This window comes from Crocuta crocuta, unplaced genomic scaffold (genome assembly GCF_008692635.1).
Source record: "Crocuta crocuta isolate KB4526 unplaced genomic scaffold, BGI_CrCroc_1.0 scaffold207, whole genome shotgun sequence".
Lineage (NCBI taxonomy): Eukaryota > Metazoa > Chordata > Mammalia > Carnivora > Hyaenidae > Crocuta > Crocuta crocuta.
The window spans coordinates 831,571-856,233 of record NW_027531996.1 but is presented as its reverse complement, the minus strand read 5'-3'; the positions used below and the strand labels follow the sequence as shown (position 1 = coordinate 856,233).

General features: G+C 35.0%; 1 protein-coding gene across 5 annotated transcripts in view; it reads left to right on the top strand.

Annotated features, from left to right (window-relative positions):
- PTPRC (protein tyrosine phosphatase receptor type C) overlaps positions 1 to 24,663 on the top strand; it is a 123,670-nt gene that overhangs the window by 36,553 nt on the left and 62,454 nt on the right. For 3 of the 5 annotated variants that reach the window (XM_077775149.1, XM_077775151.1, XM_077775150.1), the window contains exon 3: positions 19,550 to 19,576. In XM_077775149.1, coding sequence (XP_077631275.1) covers positions 19,550 to 19,576 — 27 coding nt within the window. Of the gene's footprint in view, positions 1 to 19,549; positions 19,577 to 23,041; positions 23,408 to 24,663 lie in introns of all 5 variants that reach the window. The other 2 variants (XM_077775148.1, XM_077775147.1) reach the window with 1 other exon arrangement.

The following is a 24,663-nucleotide window of genomic DNA, read 5'->3' as shown; positions in this document are numbered from 1 at the left end:
ACATTCCACTCTCCATCTGTGAAACTCACACAGTTGAGCATATATCACAGATCCCCTTCCACAGATATTAGTCAATTCCGATTTCCTTACACAAACTTCCAACCAAAATTTGCTATAGTTTTTCTGCTTCCCTGGCAATGAAAAACTCTATTTATTGGTTGGAATGCTTACTACGTATCTGATGCTTTACATATCTCTAATCTTTACCACACCACAGCAAGATATGGATTATGTAGTCAAGAGAAGGGGCTTTTCAGATAAGAAGGCGATTTTAATATATTGCCTTGCCTCTCCCAGGACATATATTAAAGAAATCATGATCTTGAAGAGAGACGGTTGGGACATATATGGGAGAGATCATCAACACTGGTTGAAGAATGTATGGAGAGTGGCGTGATGCTTCATAAAGGGAGAGCTTGTTTAAGCATGTCAGTGTAATGTTAGCACATGGGGAGGGCTCAATCTTAGCTATTGTCATCATCGTCATTATTATTATTATTGCCACTATTTCTACTACAAGGGAGAAGCTCTGAGTGGCTTTAAGTATTTTCTCATTTTCCTAACTCTGCTATTTTATATGCTTCATTTTAAAAGGATGTTGTTTTGTGTTCTGATACTCAATGAGGCAACTGTTCTGACTTATTATAAATGTGTCAGCATATTATTTAAGCATCCACAAATTAAAGATACTATATAACATGTTCCTTACCTTCTAAAAAATTATGTTTCTTTTTTTAATGTTGATTGATTTATTTATTTTGAGAACAGGAGAGAGAGAACATGAGCAGGGGAAGGGCAAAGAGAAGGGAAGAGAGAGAACCCCAAGCAGGCTGTGTTCTGGCATTGTCAGACATGGGGCTCAATCTCATGGTTCCTGAGATCATGACCTGAGCTGAAATCAAAAGTCGAACACTTAACTGACACGGTCACCCAGGTGCCTTTCTTTTTCTTTTCTTTCAATCATTTTATCAAAAAGAATTAGCAGAAAATACGGAGATTAAATATAATTTTAAAGACACTTATCTTGGACACCTACATTCAGTATTAATTTTCTAATTATAAATACAATGGGTTCAGGTTAACAATTTAAACACAGAAATAGGTGAGTTAGAGGGATAATGATGTTGATGGTTAATAATATTACATAGTTGATGTTAATAGAGTGATGCATATGCTCCTAGACTTTGTTCCCCATGCATGCATCAATGTGTCTGTATTTTACATACCAAAAATTTTAATTATACCATATATTCTAAAAAGACTCATGGAATTTACACTCTACTTTCAGAGACTGATCATTGCCACTATTAGTTTGCACAACTCTTTAAACAAGTTGTGAATGGTCATATAGTGTGTGAAGCTCACCAATTTCTAATCTGAAGGCCTGATTTCAAGGGTTTTAAGCAAAATAAAATGACTCTTAACAAATTGTGTAGTCATCGTTGGAAAACTCTGATTCTCTCTCAGTTCTATTCACTTTATGAATAGAATAATTGTAGTTTTTGACATGGAATTAATTTTTGTGAGTAACAAACATCTATATTTTTGAGAGAATGGGGGTGCTTGAGTGGCTCAGTCAGTTAAACATCAGACTTTGGGTCTGTGGCTTTGAGCCCCACATTGGGCTCTGTGCTGACAACTTAGAACCTGGAGACTGTTTCTGATTCTCTCTCCCTCTCTTTTTGCCCCTCAACTTCTCTCTCTCTCCCTCTCAAAATTAAATCAACATTAATAAAATTAAAAAAAAATGTTCAAGAGAATGTAATTTTGTTGACGTAGGTAATAGACTATGAAAAAAGTATTTTGACATGAAAAATTCTGGAGCTTTCTAAATAAATGTGCCTCAAATGTAACTTTATTTCATTGTCAACATTTAGCTTTTATTCTTTTAAAAAGTATATGACATTGATAATATCCCACTAACAATGAGAGCCTACTTAATTTTAGCCTCACTTCCTCCTTCATTATGATCAACTTGAGTAGATCATCATAACAGACAAAATAATGCAGACAAACAAAAAAAAAAGAAACTAAATCCATGAACTTCTTATAAGATTTCTCATAAGAATTATTTCAGTCCAAATTTACTCTTGGTTTAACGCCATGAAATGACATATTGTATCAAGATTTTCTACCTCTTTAAATTACATATAAGTGACAAAAATATGTTAATGAATTAACAATTAAAAAGTATGGGGTCCTTTTTTCTTGGGAGGTTTTATTACTATGAAAGGAAGGCAGGTATCCCTTTCCTTCATGTTTATCCACCAGTGGCTACATTCCTGGATCTGAAATGAGTGGGGTAATTTCTGTTGTCACTGCTGATTTCATTTAAAAGGATAACTAGAGAATATTAGAAGCATTATTCTAGAACTGTGCCAATGACCAGCATACCTCACAACTGAGGCTACAGGTGACATATGAGATTAAAATTTCACCTTAAGGGCACAAATAAGTAAAAGAAATGGTTGAAATAAGAAATAGACTAGTAATAAGTCCTTTGACTTAGGCCATTATATGTCCACTCTCCAAATGTTATTGAGGGACTTATAATTGTTGTGGTTGTTTTTAAAATTACTTAATTTACTACAACAAGTTTTAATTTAATACACAGAGCATTGATGTGCTGGATGAGGCCCAGTTTAACATTGGACACTATGGAGGACCCAAGCCTAGAGGAGTCATGTCCTGAGATTTTAAAATGGTGACTTTTTAAACATAGGTGTACCATAAGCCTAAGGTGTTCTTTTGCCTTTTTGGGAATGCCTTAGCCAATCAATAAGGAGAAAGGGTAAACTAAGTATGAGTCTAAAAAGAGGCCACACCGTTTCCCATCTGGCTGTGAAATACTTTTTGTGTACAGTTGTCAAACCTAAGAAACAGATGGTAGATCTCTATCAGTCCATGAGGGGGTTCTGAGGTAATTTGGGGAATGGTTGCCAGGAAGCTGGGTCCTCAAGACTACAAGGCACATATATTGTCTGAGCACCTTTGTTAGGGGAAGCCTAGGATTCAGAATCTGTGGGATGCAGCCATTTCCATTGTTTGCTTGAGGATAGAATCATAGATGATAGGTCATTGGAAAATCACGTGTTTTTGAAAGTTAAGATCATCATTGTGACTCAAAATCCTTTTTTAAAAATTATTTAAATCCAAGTTAGCTAACATATAGTGTAATAATGGTTTCAGAAGTAGAATTTAGTGATTCATCATTTACATATAACACCCAGTGCTCATCCCAATAAATGCTCTTCTTAATGCCCATCACCTATTTAGCCCATTCCCCCACCCAACACCCTCCAGTAACACCCTCGGTTTGTTCTCTTTATTTAAGAGTCTCTTATGGTATGCTTTCCCCTCTGTTTTTATCCTATTTTCCCTTCCTTTCCCTTATGTTTATCTGTTTTGTTTCTTAAAATCCACAAATGAGTGAAATCATATATCTGTCTTTCTCTGACTGATTTTGCTTAGCATAATACATTCTAGTTCCATCCACATTGTTTCAAAGGGCAAGTTTTCATTCTGTTTGATCATTGATTAAGCCTTGGTTTTGATAAAACTTCTTCGAAGCCTTCCAAAGGATGAGGGAGAGTGCAAAAGGAATATGATAAAATAGAGCAATTGAATGTGATAAGCACAGTCAAGCAAAGGCGCACACTAAATACTATAATCTAGGAATGTAACTCACTTTTTTTTCTTCCTTGCTGAGCAAGAATTGCATAATCATAGAAAAATTATGCAAAAATCTAGAATTCAAGATAGTAGGCACATATAGATTCTCATAAAAATAAAATGAGATTTTGTGTACCACTTCTACAAATAGATGGCTCAGCCCCGATAGGTTCTTAAGATATCACTGGATTCCTGAATGTCATTTGAAAAGTGTCCATCGATGGACATTCAGTGGAAAAGGCAGAGGGATAGACTGGTGTTAACTGTAATGAACATTTATTTAACACCACCTGTGTGCCTGCTATCCATTTTGTGAAGTCCTCTGCAAGTATTACTCCATCTAATCCTCTTATCAAACTACACATTCACTGTGTATAATGATCTTGTCTCCACATACAAGGAGAATAAAGCTCACAAACATCTTTTCACCCACACAAGGCCCTAACTGGCTGGGCTAGGATTCAAACCCACCTTGGTTTGAGTACAATGCAAAGCTCAGCTCTTTCTGGGTATAGTTTTGCATTTTGTTCTTCCTTGCATGACATAAGTGTAGATATATATGAAAATCTGAAAGCATATGAAAATGCTAAGAGGAAATGCAATACCATCTTATGAAATAAGAAATTACACATGCCACATCTTACAATGAGTTTCAAAATTATATTGCTCAAAGTTTTGTTAACATGGGACCATCGGTCCAAACAATATTAAGATTAAAACCAAGAATTTTTATTATTTATCTTCAATAAATTATCTATTGCATAGGATATGAGGGATACTGATTTCACCAATGCCCTTCAGAAACACAATTAGAGTTAAGTCAAATGCCTAAAGGAGGTAATCATGATGATGAATAACAATGATCGCTACCAGTTGTTGAGCTCCTAAGTGAGGAAGTGCTCAGTGCTTACTTCCTTAGAAGGGACTTCACAAACATTGTCTTGTCTTATTTAAAAGCTATAACAACCCTATGAGTAGATATTATAGATTAGCTGATAAGGAACTGATGCTCGGAGACAGTATGTCATTTTTCCCAAGGTCACATAGTGAGGGAACTGCAACAGAGAGATTCAAACTTTTGTGTGCAGTTTCCAAAGTCTATGATCTTAACTGGAACACTCTATGTAAAAAAAATAGCTAATCACAAAAGTCAATTTATGATATGCATCCTTGTGAGTGGTACACATGATTATTGCTCTAAACTTTAGGAGACCTCGGTGGCCTGGGAAGACCAGAACAATGGTCATGAAGTTGGAATTTGAACCGTGTCTTGAAAATGACTATGATTTAGAGTCATTAAAAGAACGAAAGATAATCTGGGTGAAGATAATGTTAAACTGAAAGGGAGAGAGAGGTCATGTGCTGAAACTCTGTTGGGTTACAATAACCAGTAACAATAACTGTTGACTTTGAGCTAAATTTCAAATGAAAAAAGTGACTTCATTTAAACATATTGATAACATCATTGGAAAGGCATGTTGGAGATGGAATGTCAAGGGCTTTCCATTTTAATAGTAAACATTTTGGAATTTACTACTAAAATATTTCAACAGAAAAAACGTAGCAGTACATTTAAAAAGTAGACTGATGTGATCTCTAACATGCATGCGGAAGGGAGGGAGGAAGTTGCAGTTTAGAAACTAAGTATACAAGTCAATGAAACAGGAGCACTTGGCTGGCTCAGTTGGTGGAGCATGAAACTTGATGTCCATTTGTGAGTTTGACCCCATGTTGGGCATAAAGCTTTCTCTCTCTCTCTCTCTCTCTCTCTCTCTCTCTCTCACACACACACACACACACACACAGAAAGAGAGAGCGAGAGAGCGAGACAGTCAGTGAAACAGAACTCCTTGGACTAGGGAAAAAGATGGAAAGGAAAAAAGAAGCACAGACCCCAGGTGTCAAGGACTAGGTTCTGAAGTTCAGAGAATGACATGAAATAAATGTTCTAAACTCTCTCCTCCCACGAGGTGGCATTATGTAGTTGGTAGGAAATGCAGAAGCTGTTAATATATTATTTTAATATTTTCTGTGCCATGAAACAATTGTTTTTAGTCAGAATGTGAGATAATTGGTAGAAATTCTCTGCTTAGAAAATTGTTACCAACCAAGGCTGAAGCATGCCAGCTAATGTGTCAAGGCAGGAAACTACTCCTGTCCATTCCTGTGTTTTTGGGCATTACCTTTCATAAGGCTTCAAGTGTGATATTAAGGAAATCACTCAACTCATTTACATTTGTCTGCACAGGGCGTGATGTAGACGGTCGTAGTGGTAGAGCAGTGCTCACATGTGATGTTATGAGAAATGTCCTTGCCTTCTCTCTGTTTGGTCATTTCATAATCTTGAAGTAAAAGGAATGTGAAATCTATTTACAAATAAGCAAACACATTTGTCTTTTTTTCGTAATCTATTTTCTTCGTTTCATTATGTGACTAATGAATCAACATTAATTGCTGGCCAAAGACATGGTGACTTTTTATGTTATGAAGGATATGATTGGATCTAACTTTTTTAAAATTCCTCATTAAAATGTCACTTGCAAATGCTTTTCAAATGAAGTGCTTTCTCAGTGAAATAGATCACTATCATAATAATCAGCCTACCTGTGAAATACCTGTTCAGTGAAACAAAAACAAATCAACCTGAAATTCAGTGTTTTTTTTTTTTGTTTTTTTTTTTTTGGTAGCAGTTAAATGTATAATCAGACAGCTTCAACATAAACTAGAGAAGTTGTGGTTTAACCCTGAGATAGGGCTGATTATGCTGGTGCTATAGCAACCCATTTCACCATTTGGAAGCGCTGTGTGCTTAACCGCAGGAGCTGTGCCTCTTCCTTTCCTATAAAGACTTCGAATCAGAAAAACAGAAGTGCACCGAAGAGAAGAAACCACAAAAGCAGTCAAGACACTGCTGTTAGCTTTTAGCTGTGCAAACAGCACACTTGTGAGAACAACATTTTGAAAACCTTTTCTATTTGAAAGGGTAGCTTTTCCCGTTATGCCTGGGATTCCTTTAATGATTCTGAAAGTAAATCAAAGGTTTCTGTTCAGAGTTTTCATTAAGGGGAAATGAAAAGTTAGTGGTGCATTTAGCAGCCTTTGTTTTTATTGCCTAATCCTTCAGGAGTTCTAGAAGATTTTTGTGCAGCTTCATCGGACATGTGATTCTGTTTGTGAGATAAGAGTCTAGTTCGGTAGGCGGACTCCCTACAGCCTAGTATTTATTTTCTGTTTATTTTTTATTGTCTTGTATTTGGTTCACACACACACACACACACACACACGCACACGCACACACACACATGCACACACACTACTATCATATACAGTTCAGTCCTGGTTCATTTAGAGAGGTCTGTGGGTCATGCTGTAAGTCATTGACTCCAGACCCGGAGTAAACACACAGTGCTCACTTTTTGTAGACTTCTTCCTCGTGCTGTGCTTCACCCTCCATTCACTCACCCAGCACTCCTTCATCCTCACATTCACTCACACCCCCACCCCATTCACTCACCCACCCATTCGTTCCTGTACTCACTTCTTCTACAAGGTATAGGCTTGATCAGCACAGGCTTATTGTGTTATGTTGTGTTGTGTTGTGCTGTGCTGTGTTGTGTTGTTTTTAAGCACAGATGTAATAAGAGTAAACCATTTCAAAACCTGTTCTATTTTTCCTTTCTTGAGGATTTGGGTAAAAATACTGAAGGATAAGTCCATACCCGGTTTTACTTTGTCACAGGCCTGTTCATAACTTCCTCCCCCACTTTTTTCCCTAAAGAAATGCTTTTTCTAACTCTTTTAGAGTCATTATTCAGCAATTTGCACTTTTTAAAAATACATTTTAATGTGTGTCTTAACTCTGAATCCCATTTTAATGGTTCATCCGTGATATTTTACTCATATTTGGGTCTCTGATGGGTCTTTTGCACAATTATTGGATTTAGCATAAATATTTTTCCCTTCAAACACAGTATAGTTGAATCAGCATGAGGCTTTTAGTGTCAGACAGACGTGCATTTGAAATCAAACTCTTCTGCTCTGAGTTCTTTAGCCTTGCACAAATTTATTTTTTGAGGCTTCATCTGTAAAAAGAGGAATGCCATCAACATAGTAGCTGATTATTAAATAGTAAATATTATCAATACTACTAAGGACACTAATCAAACTATTTCACCACTTATACAAACATCCTTTGGTGATTCTTTGTATTTCTTTGCCTACAATCTTACTCTATCCCAGAGAAAGCCAAAAGCTACAAAAACATACACTTACTAAGGGGTTAATATAATTATTTTTTAAATGTGTATTTATTTTTGAGAGAGAGAGTGTGTGAGTGGAAGAGTGGCAGAGAGAGAGGGAGACACAGAATCCAAAGTAGTTTCCACCCTCTGAGCTGTCAGCACAGAGCCTGACGTGGGGACTTGAGTTTACAAGCCCTTAGATTATGACCTGAGCCAAAGTCAGACACTTAACTGACTGAGGCACCTAGGCGCCCCTGGGATTAATATAATTAAAAAGTTTTTGCTACTTGAGGTATATTTTATAAATTAGATACTTATCCCTGGATTTAGAGAAATAAAAACAGACATTTTCATAAGAAACAAAAAGATATTTAATGGGAAAATAAAGGTGTACTTCATTTTATTGCACTTTGTCTTACTGTACTTAGCAGATACTGGATTTTTTTTTCTTTCTTTTTTTTTTTTTACAAATGGAAGGTTTGTGACAATCTTGCTTCCAGCAAGTCTATTGGCATCATTTTCCTCACAGCATTTGCTCAATTCATGTCCCTCTGTCACATTTTGGTAATTTTTGCAATATTTCAAACTTTTTCATTAGTAGTATATTTGTTATGGTGACCTTTGAGTAGTGATTATAACTCACTGAAAGCTCAGATGATTAGAATTTTTTAGCACTGATGTATTTTTTAGTTAAAGTATGTACATTTTTTAGACATATGGCATTGAACACTTAATAGACTACAGTGTAGTGTAAACATAGCATATGCACTAAAAAAAGTCATTTACTCTCCTACGGCGCTATTTGCTTTATTGTGGCAGTTTACAGTTGAACCTGCAATATCTCTGAGGTATGCCCTGTAAACCTATCCTGGGAAATTTGTTTAGATTACAGCTGACCCTTGAATGACAGGAGGATGAGGGGTGCTGGCCACCCTGCAGTTGAAAATCAGAGTAAATCTTTCAACTATTCCAAAACTTAAATACTAATGGTCAACTCTGACCAGAAGCTTTACTGGTAACAAAAGCAGTCTATTGGCACATAGTTTGTATGTTTACATGTATTATATACTGTATTATTACAATAAAGTAAGCTAGAGAAAAGAAAACGTTTTTAAGAAAATATGAAGGAAATACATTCACAGCACTGCACTGTAAAAAATCTGCATATCAGTGGACCTGTGTTGTTCAAGGGTTAACTGTACACGCATAAGGAAAGTGGCTTTATCAATCATTCATAAGCTTTGTTTCCCACCATAATCGCCATTAGAGCTTTGAGAAATTACTAGACCACAAATCACACCTCAAACCTACTGAATCAGAATGTGGAGAGATGGAGCTCAGAACTGTTCATTGGATTTAACCTGAATGTTTAGTCTGGGGCAAATACAAATCCTGATTTTATATTAATCAGGATTATAATACTGGTTATTAGTTCTCTTTATATAGATGTGAGGTTACATGTAATGAGTACAAAGCAGGATCATAAACTGTGTTCCACTGAGGCTCCACAGTGCTTTTGTTTCATGGCAGTATCTACAGTAGGTACATGGGAAAAAATGGGTTGGTGGCAAATACCTCTGGGAGAATCTGGTTAAACAAAGCTATATAAACTTCTCTTTGCCCTTAACATGTTAACACTTTGTACATGTCTCTGAGTGACATGTAGTATGAAATATTTCTGAAGCAGATTTGACTGTGAGACATTTTAAGACTTGTGAATCTAAATCAAAGATCTAGGGTTGACCATCATTATACAGGAAGTGATAATCTAGTTATTTGTAAACCCTTCTGCCCTCCTGCAGTGGCATATAAATAAATATTTTAAGATTAAAAAATAAGGCAAAGTAACCAGTCTTTTATAGATGACCATCTTGGATTTATTAATATTGTTATTTGTTTAATCAACATGGTTAAAACTGTAATATGATGTTTTAAGCCAGATATAAAAAACATATAAATGCACATCTGGTTTTAGAGGTGAATGTGTTTGAAAACTTATATGTACTCACAATCGAACAAGTATATCTGTGATGTTTCGCATAAAAATTCTTTAGGGAACACCTAGAAATGATGGCTATATTTAAAATAATGAATTTCTTGATTTTTCTTTACCCCAAGCCTTATGGATTTGCCGTCTTTATCCTCAATTTTACATACTGATAACTTTATTTGTATTTTTATTCAAGTGTGTGTGTGTGTGTGTGTGTAATTTGAAAGTTTGAATAGTACTATACGGTTTATAATAAATAAGGTCAATCCTTTGTCTCCATCCCACTTCCTATCCTCAATTCTTGCTTTCCAGAAGCAAACATAAATAGTTTAAGATATTTTGACATTTAAATATTTAAATGATATTTTCTATTGTACTACTGTTTCTTTTTTTTCTATTTTCAAATATTTTATCCAGTATCTATTAGCTTCCTTTCTTAATCTTGAAATGTTGCTTTTTTATAATCCCCTGTTCTTTGTTCATGGATGCCATGTTGTCTCATTTCTGACAATATGAACTACAGTTCGCTTCAGGCTTTCTTCTGCTCCCTTGCATTTCCTGTTTGTCCCAAGTCTTTCTTCTGCTTATCTGTGCTGCTGTCTTTCTTTTTAGAGACTTTGGTCTAGTTGTTTCTTGAATGTCCATTTCTTTCTTTTTTATAATGTTTATTTTTGAGAGACAGAGAGAGACACAGCGCAAGTGGGAGAGGGGCAGAGAGAGAGGGAGACACAATCTGAAGGAGGCTCCCAGCTCTGAGCTGTCAGCACAGAGCCCGCTGTGGGGCTGAAACCCAGGAACCACAAGATCATGACCTGAGCCAAAGTGGGAAGCCCAACTGACTGAGCCACCCAGGTCCCCCCTGAATGTCCATTTCTATTTAAAGTGTGTTGAAATTCTGTGATAATTGGCAGAGCTTGGAAATCACATGTCTTATTAAATTGCATGAAATCAGAAAGACATTTAAGTTCACTGAGTTTTAGTCTCCTTATCTATCAAATGTACTACATGTCAATAGATATTAACATCCTATGTTTCCGTGTAAGTTGAAATCTCTGAAATTATTTCTTGGTGACAAACAGTAGCTGTTTCATTTATGAGATTCCAAGCATTTTAACAGTACAACCAATGTTTTAATATAAAGTCTGGGTGAAGCAGAAGAAAATTGTGATTAGGCAGACACTCCTTCAAAGCTAACACTTCCTAGGTGTGTGACTATGAGCAATTTACTAAACGCCACATGTCACTTTCATTCTCTACAAAATAGGAAAAATAATTGCTAACCCACTGACATGTTTGGATGGGTAAATGCACAAACATGCAAAGATGTTAACATAGTGTCTGATACATAATAACATTTCAGTAAAACTGCTGCTGTCGTTACTATATTTACTGATAAGCTAATGGAGGACAGACTATTTCCTATGTTTCTCTGAAATCTAGATAAAACCTTGTTTGTCCCTTGCTCAGAGTGCTTACTCCATAGATACTTATTAATTTGATGTGATTTGTAGGATTTGCTGTGTGTGGACCATATACTAGGTTAACAGAGTAAGTAAAAGTAGAATCCTTTCATTTTTCTTTATGTGCTTTATTATTATCATGCCTTACTAAACAAGGAAAACCAGGCATATCTGTTTTAACTGACCCTTAATTTTTATCATGATGTGCTTATTTCATTTTTGTTTGGTCTTTACATTTGCAGAGGTCAGATATGCATTCTTAACCTTCAAAACATGCCATTGTTCTTTTACGGCAGATGATGAGAATAAGTATTTATTTCATCTGTTCTGTTTCACCCTTCTGTCCTTGCACTTTTCTTCAATTTGCTGAATTAGACATGTTTAAATCCCTTTGGAAATGATACTCCATTTCCTTTTTTGGTAGGGTGGCAGTAGGGATGGGGTTGAAAACGGGTGGTNTTTCACCCTTCTGTCCTTGCACTTTTCTTCAATTTGCTGAATTAGAATTAGACATGTTTAAATCCCTTTGGAAATGATACTCCATTTCTTTTTTTGGTAGGGTGGCAGTAGGGATGGGGTTGAAAACGGGTGGTATTTAAAGCCCAACTATGTCTTTTGAAATGTCATTTTCACTCTACTGATTCCCAGTTTTTGATGAAATTTCTGATCAGGGGCTTAGGGGCGTGACTTCAAGGTAACTTTGATTTGTGATCACTTAAACATTTTGAGTTGTAAAGGAAACATAATGGGAAAGGTAAATTCAGCAACAATACATGTGTTAGAATAACACAGCTTTGAAGATCAAGTGCTCTGTTATCTGCATGTTCATCTGTTTAATAATGTACTGAGTCAATTCCACTGGTGATTCACAATAGGATTATAATGGAAAAGAGCACTTGTACCATGATTTACAGATTTTTGGAGCTATGGTGCCACCTACTGGAATATTTCTAAATATTCCCTTGTCTAAATCATGAAAACAGTCANCATTTCCTTTTTTGGTAGGGTGGCAGTAGGGATGGGGTTGAAAACGGGTGGTATTTAAAGCCCAAGTATGTCTTTTGAAATGTCATTTTCACTCTACTGATTCCCAGTTTTTGATGAAATTTCTGATCAGGGGCTTAGGGGCGTGACTTCAAGGTAACTTTGATTTGTGATCACTTAAACATTTTGAGTTGTAAAGGAAACATAATGGGAAAGGTAAATTCAGCAACAATACATGTGTTAGAATAACACAGCTTTGAAGATCAAGTGCTCTGTTATCTGCATGTTCATCTGTTTAATAATGTACTGAGTCAATTCCACTGGTGATTCACAATAGGATTATAATGGAAAAGAGCACTTGTACCATGATTTACAGATTTTTGGAGCTATGGTGCCACCTACTGGAATATTTCTAAATATTCCCTTGTCTAAATCATGAAAACAGTCACTTCCTTTAAAAAAAAAAAATGTAGAAAATGTTATCCCAGAAGACTGAAGTCAAAAGATAACATATAGAAATACTAAGTCTATTACTATGCTCTATTTTATTATATTTGTTTCCTGTGTTTATAGAATTTAAAAGCGCTCAATGCAGTTGATGCTTTTAGAAGTACTAATGCTTTNAAACATTGGGGTACATGGTTACACACACCCTCTTAATCCCCACTGCTATTTTCTTAACCTGTTTTCCACACCTTCCCAGAATTGTCCTTATAGAATGTTTACATGTATTCTAATGCTATTTATATTAATACAATCTCCTAATATTAAATAGGTATTTATTATGCACTAGTTATTAAGTACTTTATGCAGACATTTATTTGCTTTTTCCAAGTCTATTTGACTCCACTAACAGTATATGACTGCTTTTAAGTTATATGTGAACTGGAGCATAAAGAGTATAGGGCTGTCTGCCCACGCAAACAGCCGAGATAACTACATTAGTTCTTTTGCTTTGCATCGGCCAAGCAGATCACTCTTTGACCATATACTGCAGCAGAATGGGTAGGTCATGAAATAAATATTTCATATAACCAGTCTGAAAGGGTCTTCTTGTTTAATGATGAGGTTACATCACAGTTGCTTCTTCCTATGTTTCGGTAATGTTCTGATAATGTCTGCATATGGAAATATAATAAACAATTAAAGTCATTGTTCATATAATTTAGGAAGAATTGCAAAATGTGATAGAGATATCAACAAAGTACTGCAGACATTTGGTAGTGCAGTTTCCTCTATATATTTAAGTAACTTCACCTATTTATCTTACCTGATATGTAGAAACAGTCTCAATGGAAGTATTTGTTACTGTACGCTTACATTTATGGAAGTCATTAGATGTTTTTTTGAGGGGATAGTTCCTTTAGATATTAGATATTTAATTAGGTTCTTTCATGTAGGTTGTCTTTACATATGTTCCGACTTTGAATTTGTAGGTTTTTGATATTTTAAAAAATAAATGAGGGACACCTGGGTGGTTCAGTTGGTTGAGGGGCTGACTTATGCTCAGGTTATGATCTCACAGTTCATGGGTTTGAGCCCTGGGTAGGGCTCTGTGTTAACAGCTCAGAGCCTGGAACTTGCTTTGGATTCTGTGTCTCCCTCTTTCTCTGCCCTTTCCCCGCTCACACACTTTCTCTCTCTCTCTCAAAAATAAATAAAAGTTTAAAAAAATTAAAAAATTGGGGAGCCTGAATGGCTCAGTCAGTTCAGTGTCCCACTTCAGCTCAGGTCATGATCTCACGGTTCATGGGTTTTGAGCCCCACACCAGGATCTGTTCTGTCATCGGGACCCCTGCTTTGGATCCTCTGTCTGCCCCTCCCCAATGTGTGTGCGTGTCTGTGCTGTCTCTCTCTCTCTCTCAAAAACAAACACTAAAAATAAATAAATAAAAATAATTGAAAAAATTTGTATTTTATGTAATCTAGGAGATATGGCTTGTTGAAATTAATGTCAATCACACTGCTGTAGTTCCTGAATATTTACTTGAGGACATCAACTTGAATTTGGAAGTGGTTTGCATCTTTGAAATTTTTATTTTAGTGTACTTCTGTGAGATTTATTGAGTGTCCAAGTAATTTTCATGTGATTTATCATGTTAACTAAAAGTGTTACAGAGATTGAAAATCTGTTTATAGGGATTTTGTGACTATGAGAATAAGTAAGTTTAGTCTTATATTGAGTCTAAACTGTGGATTTTCTTTTAAACAGATAAAAGACTCGTGTGTGTGTGTGTGTGTGTGTGTGTGACACTCTATAAAGAGAAGGAAGTAAAACATAAAATAAGCTCCCAGGTTTCAAAATCATCTCAAAATCACTCAGTGGAGGAATTTAGAATCAGATTCTGAGATAAAGGGGTGTAAAGGAAAATGCATGTTCAATTTGAGAAGCTTTATGGGAAGTAAGCATGAAAGGAATATGATCCATCCTTAGATATGTTATTTGTTATTTGCCATGGATGTTAAATTTTGTTGCATTGGAGATTAAAGGATTTAGGGAACTGTTGAATGGGGCCGTGATTAGAACAGAAATACATAGATGTAGATACACATATAGAGATAAGCTGTTTTGCTGTTTCTAAGCTATGGAAGTCCCTTCACAGATAAACACAAGGTCTGTTAGTTATATTACTTTTTTTTGATGTCACTGTAGTTTGGTTGACTTTCCTGTCAAAATAATATTTTTTAGTAACTTAAATTGACACACTTCTGATTTTTCTCTATCATTTGTCTATACCATACATAGAGCATTTATCCAGAAAACGAATTTAGCCCAAACGTCTGTATTTAGGGTCAAGTTTATTTTAGCATTTGTAATACTATTAGTCATTTATTCTATAGTCCAATCCTGATTAAGAGGCTTCTTTATTTAGTTTATGAGCTTTTAAAAAAAATCAATCTCTGTGTAGCCTAAAGCATTGACTAAAAGAATTTTCACATTGAAAGGTCAGATGTAGAAGAAAGGTGATAAGGATAAATTGATGAGGAAAGCTGGAGGCCTGAGGACTGACAGCAATGTCTGCAGAGTCAGACAAGCTCCGGTTCAAGCCTGGGCTAGCATACACTAGCCTTGCGAACTTAGCCAAGACACTTGACTAAGCCTCTTAGCTTAGCGTGTTGTGATCCTTAAGAGAGAAAATACAAGCAACAGGCTTACAATAGTGCCTTGTACACCATGAACTCTCCATACATATTAGCAATTAATAATAATAACGTATCATTTCTAAATTATTCTTTAAAAAGATACATCTGTAGAAATCATCTTCCCCATTTTGGTAATTTACCCTGTCTCCTTTTCTAAACTTGAACTGAAATACTATATATCACATATTTTCTTTAAAAACATTCATGGGTTTTGAACCACTTAGAATTAAGTTAACATCTCTGGGGCGTTTAACATGTATGCGGCCTGATGAATAGTCTACTGTTTGGAACATTTCTAGCATATTTAACTCTACTATTCATGGTTTTAATGTTAAAAAGAAAGCTTCCTTATTATCCCAATAGTCTTTTTCTATTTCCATAATGAATATGTGACAAATCATAATTCCTTTTCATAACATGTTCTATATCATTTATGCTACATGTTTTGGTGGTAACTAATAAATCAGAATAATAGAGTATAGTGGTCTGTGGAGTTAGTGATGGGTCTAGTAAGGGCAACATTAAAATTCCTCCTTTCTTTGTCATCAAATCTATTCACTTTCTCTTTCATATTTATTGATTCAATGGCCTCCATCACTCTCAGGAAAAAATTAAATCTTTTTTCATGGTCTATAAGGGCTTGCTCTTGGCTCTTCTCCCAAAGGTATTGTCCTCAGTTCTGTTTGATTTCTCTCTTGCATTTACACATACTCAAAGCCATTCAACAATTACATATCTACCACTTATTACCTGCAAGACTTTTAGCTACGAAGCTTCAGCTGCCTCGTTTCCTCCTCATATTGTGTCATTCTTGCTGATCTCCAAAGAAAGGAATTTTAATTATTAGTCATAATCAGATTCACCTATGACTTAAATGTCTTTGCACAATATTGGAGCGGCTATCTATCAGCTATCTATCTATCTATCTATCTATCTATCTATCTATCTATCTATCTATCTATCTATCATCTATCTATCATCTATCTATCTATCATCTATTATCTATCTATCTATCTATCTATCTATCTATCTATCATCTGTCATCTATCTTTCAAACCATTGGAGCTACATATATGTAGATATCTAACTATGCTTACATATCTTACAGTTTGTAATTTTTCCTAGAGCAAAGGACCATGCATGTTACATGTTCAAACCCAGCGCTTAATATCAGGACAGCAAAACAATAGACAGGTTTTGAACTTAACTAAATAAAACTAACTTGTTTGAAGTTCCAAGGAATTAGGTGTTTATATTGAGAAGGGATATATCAAAATAGTTTTAGATATTTAAAAACCTATATACTTCCTAAATAAAGAAGAGAGGTGTATTCTATGAAGTGTATTTATACACTTGAACTAACTCGAATACTTTGAATGTGGCAATCTGCTAAATTCTTTACAATTATCATGAGGGTTATTCTTCTTTCACTTAAAACACAAGAGCTGTTAGTCACTCCTATAGTAAGCTTTTTAAAATTTTTCTTAATACTTCTATTGCAAATCGAAAAAAATTCTAAGAACTTAACTTAGAAGGAAATAAAAATAAAACAGAGAAAACTACTAACAGGAAAATAAAAATAATATAAAAAAATCAAAACATTATTTTATATGGGATAGAAAGATAATAGCTGACTAAACAAGAGGAGGGACAAAAATCCAAATCATGTACATTAAAAACAATATTAAGTATGAATGATTAAGAAAAATAGAGAACTATAATTAGAAAATAAGAAAATATTTGATACAGTATATGTTTTAATGATGTATATTTTAATACACATTTATATATAATATATGTAATATAATATAAAATACAAAAATACTTTTTATATCAAGGAATAAACCAGGGAATGTCACTGAAAAATGCTGGGTCCTAGCCATCTGATGGTACTTCTGAGGGGTGACAAGGTTTTCGGATCAGTTTATCCTCAAAAAATAAAATCTCAAGGTGCCTTAAATACTAGCCAACCCTTTCTTTAATCTGATGTTTGATTCTTTTTCACATCAGTTGACTGTCATTTGGGAAAGGATTTTATGACCTTTTTCATAGTCATTTACTAAGAGGGGGGATGAAACATGTCTCACTCACTGCAGACTGAATCTAGTTCCAATCACGGCAATAAAACCGGCCTTTGCAACATTCCCACAAACTCACTGATAAACCTAAGTGATCCATGTTAAGCTCTCATCTTATTTGATTTCATTAATTCCCTTTTTGAAACACCCTCTATTAGTAACTCATGTTGACTTTGATTTCCCTCCTACATAGAAGATTAGGTCACCTTTGCTGGCCTTTTCCTTAAATGCTTATTCAACTTCAGAATTGTATCCTGAACGTTCCTTTTGTATAACTGGGGGTCTCCTGCACCACCATAGCTACAATATCCTTCTATATGCTGATCCGTAGCCTCAGCCCAGATGGATATCTTGAGCTGCCAACCTCCACCTCCAAATATTACTAAACATTTTTACATAGAGGTCTCAAGAATATCAAAATTTCCTGTCCCTGTCTCTTCTGCTTTTCTTCTTTAGCTTAGTGAAAGCTTCCACAATGTACCTACTGCAATTGCCTAGTATATTAAACTATCAATCTTGTTTCTCTTATTACTCATTCTCTGCCTTTCTTACTTCTAAAGATTTACAAGGTCATGATGACTACTTCCAAAGGGTTTCAGATTTTTTTCTTGCCTTTCCTTCTTTCTTTCTTTCTTTCTTTCTTTCTTTCTTTCTTTCTTTCTTTCTTTTCTTCCTTCCTTCCTTCCTTCCTTTCTTCCTTTCTTTTTTCTTTCTTTCTTTCTTTCTTCTCTCCTCCCTCCCTCCCTTCCTTCCTTCCTTCCTTCCTTCCTTTCTTTCTTTCTTTCTTCTCTCCTCCCTCCCTCCCTCCCTCTCTCTCTCTCTCTTTCTTTCTTTCTTTCTTTCTTTCTTTTTTTCTTTCTTTCTTTCATGATTTTCTTCACGTAGAACATCATCTTTCTCATAAGCTTTTATTTTAGTCTCCTGATGGTTCTGTCCCAAGCTTTGCCTTCTGATAATCTATTTCCCATTTTACAACAAGGTCAATCAAAAATTGAAATTCTTCTCCAATAGACCTACCCTTGAACACCTTCTTCTGATGGCTGTTTAAAGCCTTTAAGATAAATGTCAACATCTTATTCCTCTAGGACTGAGCTAGCTGTCCATAATCCTTTAAGTCACGCCTTAAATGTATCTAAGAAACCCTCTCCGTCACCTTTTCTGCCAGCTGGCCACCAACCTTGGAAGTCTAAATTAGGTGATCTCCCTATGTGCTTCTTTTTTTTTTTAATTTTTAAAAATTTATTTGAGAGAGAGTGAGTGTGAGTTGGAGAGAGGGACAGAGGGAGAGACAGAGAGAATCTTAAATAAGCTCCATGCTCAGTGCAGAGCCTGATGTCGGGTTCAACCCCAGAATCCTAGAATCATGATCTGAGCTTAAATCAAGAGTCGAATGCTTAACTGACTGACTAAGCCACCCAGGTGCCCCCATCCCCACTGTGCTGCTATAGTGCATTCTGTCTCATTGGCCATCACACTGTAAGACTTTTTCTTTTTCCCTTCCTTCCTTCCTTCCTTCCTTCCTTCCTTTTCTTTATTTTTTGGTCTGTATCTCACACTGAACTGAGCTCTTTGGCAGCAGGAAATTTCTCTATCATGGTCATATTATATCACTAGTATGTGGCATATAGCACATAATCGGCACTCAATAAATAATCATTATTATCTAAATAAATGAATGCATTTGAGGAAAAAGTCCAAAATCTTTTGCAGGCTTGAAATTAATTCTAATAGCTCTCCTTTACTCTAATACTTTTTTATTTTACCTGAGAATTAAAAAACTAATAGCATAGTTTTGACACACTTGGACACTGTAAACATGATCTTAAGAGGAGGAATATAGTTTCAGTGGTAAAAGGTACAGAAAATTGTCACTTTGTGAATGCTAACTTAGAGATGATGTATATATGTAAATCTAACATATTTACATATATATAATGAAATTTCAAATTTTCTAAGAGATGTTTGTTTTCCTTTTTTCAGGAGAAAACAGCACTCGCTCCAATACTGGTAAGAATTAATATTTTCATTTTACTTATTTTATTATTTTGTTGCAAAGTTTATATATATATATTTAATGTTAATAGAGTTTTCCATTATTGTCTAGTAAAATAATTTTATAAGGACACATGTTATAATTATGAATTATTTCTTGAATTACAAAAATGTTCTTGATATTTTCTTGTTCTTAATATTCCTGTTTATAAGATATAAAGTTTGATAACTACTTGAATGTATTATTTGTATACTTGTTATTGTGTATAAATTATAACTTTTCTTAAACTTGACAACAAATTGCATAACAGGATTCTAATCTCTTTTTAAATTTTAACATTACAAATAATTCAAGTTAGGTTGCAAAATTTTATACTCAAAAATTGGCATAGGAATTTTCTGAGAAATTAGAATTCTAAATATATTATATATGCTTAAGTATATATATAAATGCTTAAATACATATATACATATATATAATATATTAAAAAAAACTTTGAGAGTAGTAAGATGTTTTATAATAATCATTTCCAAATTCTATTGTCACAATGGAATTAATAGTCATAATGAGTATTCTAATCCTGAGATAGATTAAATTTAAACAATGAAGATGTTAAAAACAAATGCGTACATATTACACTCAAAAATAAGAGAGGAAAGTACATTTCATGTGGTTAAAAATAAGTTATATCACTTAAATGTTATTGTAATATAAAATGTATTACTGATTTCCTGATTCATCATACAGTTGATAGTATGCATTAAGAAGGTAAGTAAAGCCACTAAGACAATTCTGATTTAATAATTATAATGCACAGTTGTAGTTACGTACATTCAAAATGTTCTGAGAATTGAGTTATTAAAGGAATTGGTTTTGTAATTAACGAAAATTCATTCTGAACTATGGAAACAAGGAAGTATGTGAATACTAACAAAATGCTCTTGAACCTGCATAAGAAGCACATTCTCTTATTTTTTAAAATATGTACTATTGGAATTTATGTTTGTATACTATGGCAGAGAAGTTTTATAAATACATGAAAGTCATTAATGCATAGCAAGATATGATTGGTTTATGCCAGCTACTCTCGTGCATTTTAGCATCTCCACCTTTTACAAATGATGAAGTTCATTCCAATCATATAAACTGGTTATTGCTGCAGGAGGGGAATGGGAATGAGGTAGAAATAGGGGATGAACGCTTAAAATGCTAGATGGCTCATCACCTTACTGAGAAAGTTTCCATTATCTTTGCACTGTTATAAAAAGCCTCCAAATGATGACATCAGGTAAGTCAAAATAGTGCCCCCAAATGCAAATGAGAATGGCCTCTTGCAAATATTATGAACAGGAAATGTGATCAGTGGAAACCAGTGATATCTCCAAAATGAAGATAAAGGACAATGTACAATTGGAGCATGTTTTCTCATCCTGAATTAAAGTCTTGTTTATTTAACCAGGGGAGGTGAACTGAGGTTAAGATGTGTGCAAGAATATTAAGGCTTCTAGGGGGAAAGGTAGTTTTCTGAATACTGTTTTTTCATAGACCTTGGACTGAAGTTACTTGATGAGATACAATCTTTAGGAATGCTGCTCTTCAACAAAGCATAACACTATTATGGGAGGTATTTGGCGTGATTTTCCTTCTAGTCTTTTTGTAATTCAACTCTAAAAGATAAGTGGGCGTGGGTGATAAAGGGAAAATGTCACATTTCTCTCAGAGCAAAGGGGAGCGTTGGAATTGTGCCAAAACCAAAGACAGGTTAACCGAAAAACAACAAATTAATAATTGTTCAAGTCTATAGTGAGGAAACTACATTAATGCTCTTGCACAGAATTTTAAGCACCTCCTCCTCTCCTTTTCATCTTCTTAATCTCTCTCCCTGTCTTTCTTCTTCCTGTCTTCGCCGCCGCCGCCACCCTTGCCCCTTCTTTTTATTCAACATAGAGCAGGTGAGAGAATATGTCAAGTAGGATTTAGGATTTTACACTGAAGACGGGAAGGAGTGACTTGCCTATCACTTCACTAGATACGTTGGCGTGTGTTACGGGCAGAGGTTTGCTAGTAAATACGTGGCTTTGTGTGTTATTAGATTACGAAATTCTAGAGACTGAAAATTTTCCTTGGAAAACAACAACCGTAACAAATGTACTATCACTTTGGATTTCAGTAACCACAGAAGAGTTCTACATTATTTTACGTGCTTGGGGCGTTGGGGCAGTTCACTATGGCTTGGATGGTTTTTATCTGTACTTAGTCAACACTGATTTCACTTCACCTTGAATGAAGCCAGGACTTCTCTGTGTCCTTTCTACTTCCATTTTCTTAATTCCCTTAAAATCCTTTCATCTCTTCCAGTTCCTCCCATCCTCAATTTCCTTCCATAATTGGTCCCTTTTGTCTTACTCATTTTTGTTGGACTGAATTGTTAAAATACTTGTGTGATATATAATTTTTTGTTAATTAAATATTGAAAAACATAAATTTGATGATTCACTGAAATGAATATACGTTAAACATAGAAAATTTAGGGGAAAAACCCACATCTTCATAAGCTTAGTATCCAGAGATCACAATGTGTTTTTTTTTTTTAAATAACAATTTTGGTGTATTTCTCCCCATTCTTCTATAAAGAAATACACCTTCTGAGTAAAAGAACACAAAAGATTTAAAGTCTTTTAATATGCGTTGCTAATGTGCCCTGCAGAAGGCTTTTATCAGTTGTATACTTCTATCAGCTATGGGTTCCCTATTTCAGCACTACCTGGTCACATTGTTTTTGTCTTCTGAAGTGAATTGAAACAGTGGAAAGTGTTATTGCAATATCTCAATTTGTGTGTCTTATATTATCACAAAGTCGAAAACATTTTTGTAGACTTGGGCCATTGTGTATCTGTTTGAGAATTTTGTTTCCCTGTCTTCTATCCAATTTTGCTTTGTTTTTGATTTCCGAAAATGAATCAGTGTGAGGGTNCAATCTCCTTTAAACTATCTTTTTCTAGTGCTCATTGATAAGTTTTTTTGTTTTGTTTTGTTTTGTTTTTTTACAATTTGTTATCAATTTTCTTTATATGTTTGCTCCATCCTTTTGAACCCAACTGCTTTGGACAGTTAGGAAACCAGCAACTGAAAGGGAAGAGGTTAGGGAAGCTGCTTTCAATTTTATTTCCCCATTTGTATCTTTAGCCACTACATCTAAGTCTTTGTATGTACGTATGTATGTATGTATGTATGTATGTATCTATCTATCTATCTGTCTTCTATCCATATGTATATATGTATTTGGTAAAATATACATGGTAAAAATCATGTCTATATGTTTTGTGTATTTACACACACACACACATATATATATATATATATTTATATACACACTGTAATGAACTGGGGAGTTAGTTAACTCAGATGAGTATATGTTGCAGGATATGATTCATGTATTTATTTTGCTTTCCTTTTTACATCTCCCATGAATATCATAGGACTGAATTCAACAGATGAGCCCAATATTCTGACTCCAAGCGACCCCTTACCTGCCCGCATCACTACATTCTCACTTGCAAGCATCTCTGAAAGAGAAAATAACTCCTCAGAGACCACGCCTACTCTTAGTCCAGACAATCCTTCAACTGAAGAGACCACGCCTACTCTTAGTCCAGACAATCCTTCAACTGAAGAGACCACGCCTACTCTTAGTCCAGACAATCCTTCAACTGAAGAGACCACGCCTACTCTTAGTCCAGACAATCCTTCAACTGAAGAGACCACGCCTACTCTTAGTCCAGACCATCCTTCAACTGAAGACTTCCTGAACTCTTCAGATAATGCTAATACTCTTAATGTGACAGGTCGGCACAGAGGTGTTAACTGAAATGAGTTTAGGAGAACTTGTCTTTCTTTTTGAATCTGAAAGTTATCAGAACTGTTTTTCTTTCAAATAAGTGTGCAATTTCTACATATGTGGTTTCATTCAAACACAGAAAGTGTAGAACATCCAGGTGTTCATGAAATTTTGACTGATCAAAGTAATGAAGGCACGTTGTTAAGGAGATGATGGTTAGGGAGACAGGGAAGCCCCTGTAAGGAAGACTGGTTGGAAAAGGGAGGGGAGTTTCTTCAGTAGCCACTGAACTACATGCCCTGAGTCATCATCCCCTTTCTGCTCACGTGGGATTTCTGTGATGCCAGATCTGTCAGAACTCATTTCAGGACTTTGTCAGTCTTCCCTCCTTGGCTGTAATTCCAAAGTAGAATCTTTCATTGTTGAACTCCAAAATCTCAATATCAGAAAATTACTGGAGATAAACAATTTATTTTTTAAAAAACACACTGAGGATCAATAATCCAGCTTAGTTGTTTGAATTTCCTCCAGAGATATTGGCATTTAAAAAATAATCAAGGTTGTGGGTCTTATGGTGGAATTTAGGTAATGTGGCCACTTTCATAGCAAAATACCAGTGATGTGGGAGGTAGTTTTACCAGGGAAGACCACTGACACTCTTCAGAATTCCAGTAAATCTGTGATTTGCTCGTTATATATTTAATGTTAGGTCTGCCAGTGTATTTGGCACATAAGTCAACCATCATGAGGGTTATTTATGCCTTTTCTGAAATAACGTGCTATGTTGTCATTTTTGGAGGCAAACAGGTTTATAGACATACTTTGATTAGAGAATAAGCTATTTGCCTAACAGTACTATTAATCTTAGTTTGAAAAACAAGTAAATTTAACACTATCTCAGAAATTTGGCAGAGGGGTACATTGTAATGTTTTGAGTACCATAATGATGAAGTTTATTGGCCATAATAAGCAGTTAAATAAATGATAAATGTCTCCTTATGTTGATTACAGAACTGTAAATTCAGTCTTTGCTCCATTTTTTCCTTCCACCTTAGCAGAGTAGTGGCTAGGATCTATCTAAACATTGCAAACATTTGGATCCATCGCCCAAAATATTAACAAAAAAAATGGGAGAACGAGGATGTTAATGGTTAGGTAGAACATTCCAGGCTAAACTGTTTTACTGGCTGAGTAATGTCACACAGTTTTCCATTTTAAAGTTTCCTCATTTTGCTTCATGTACACAAGCACACACATATCCTA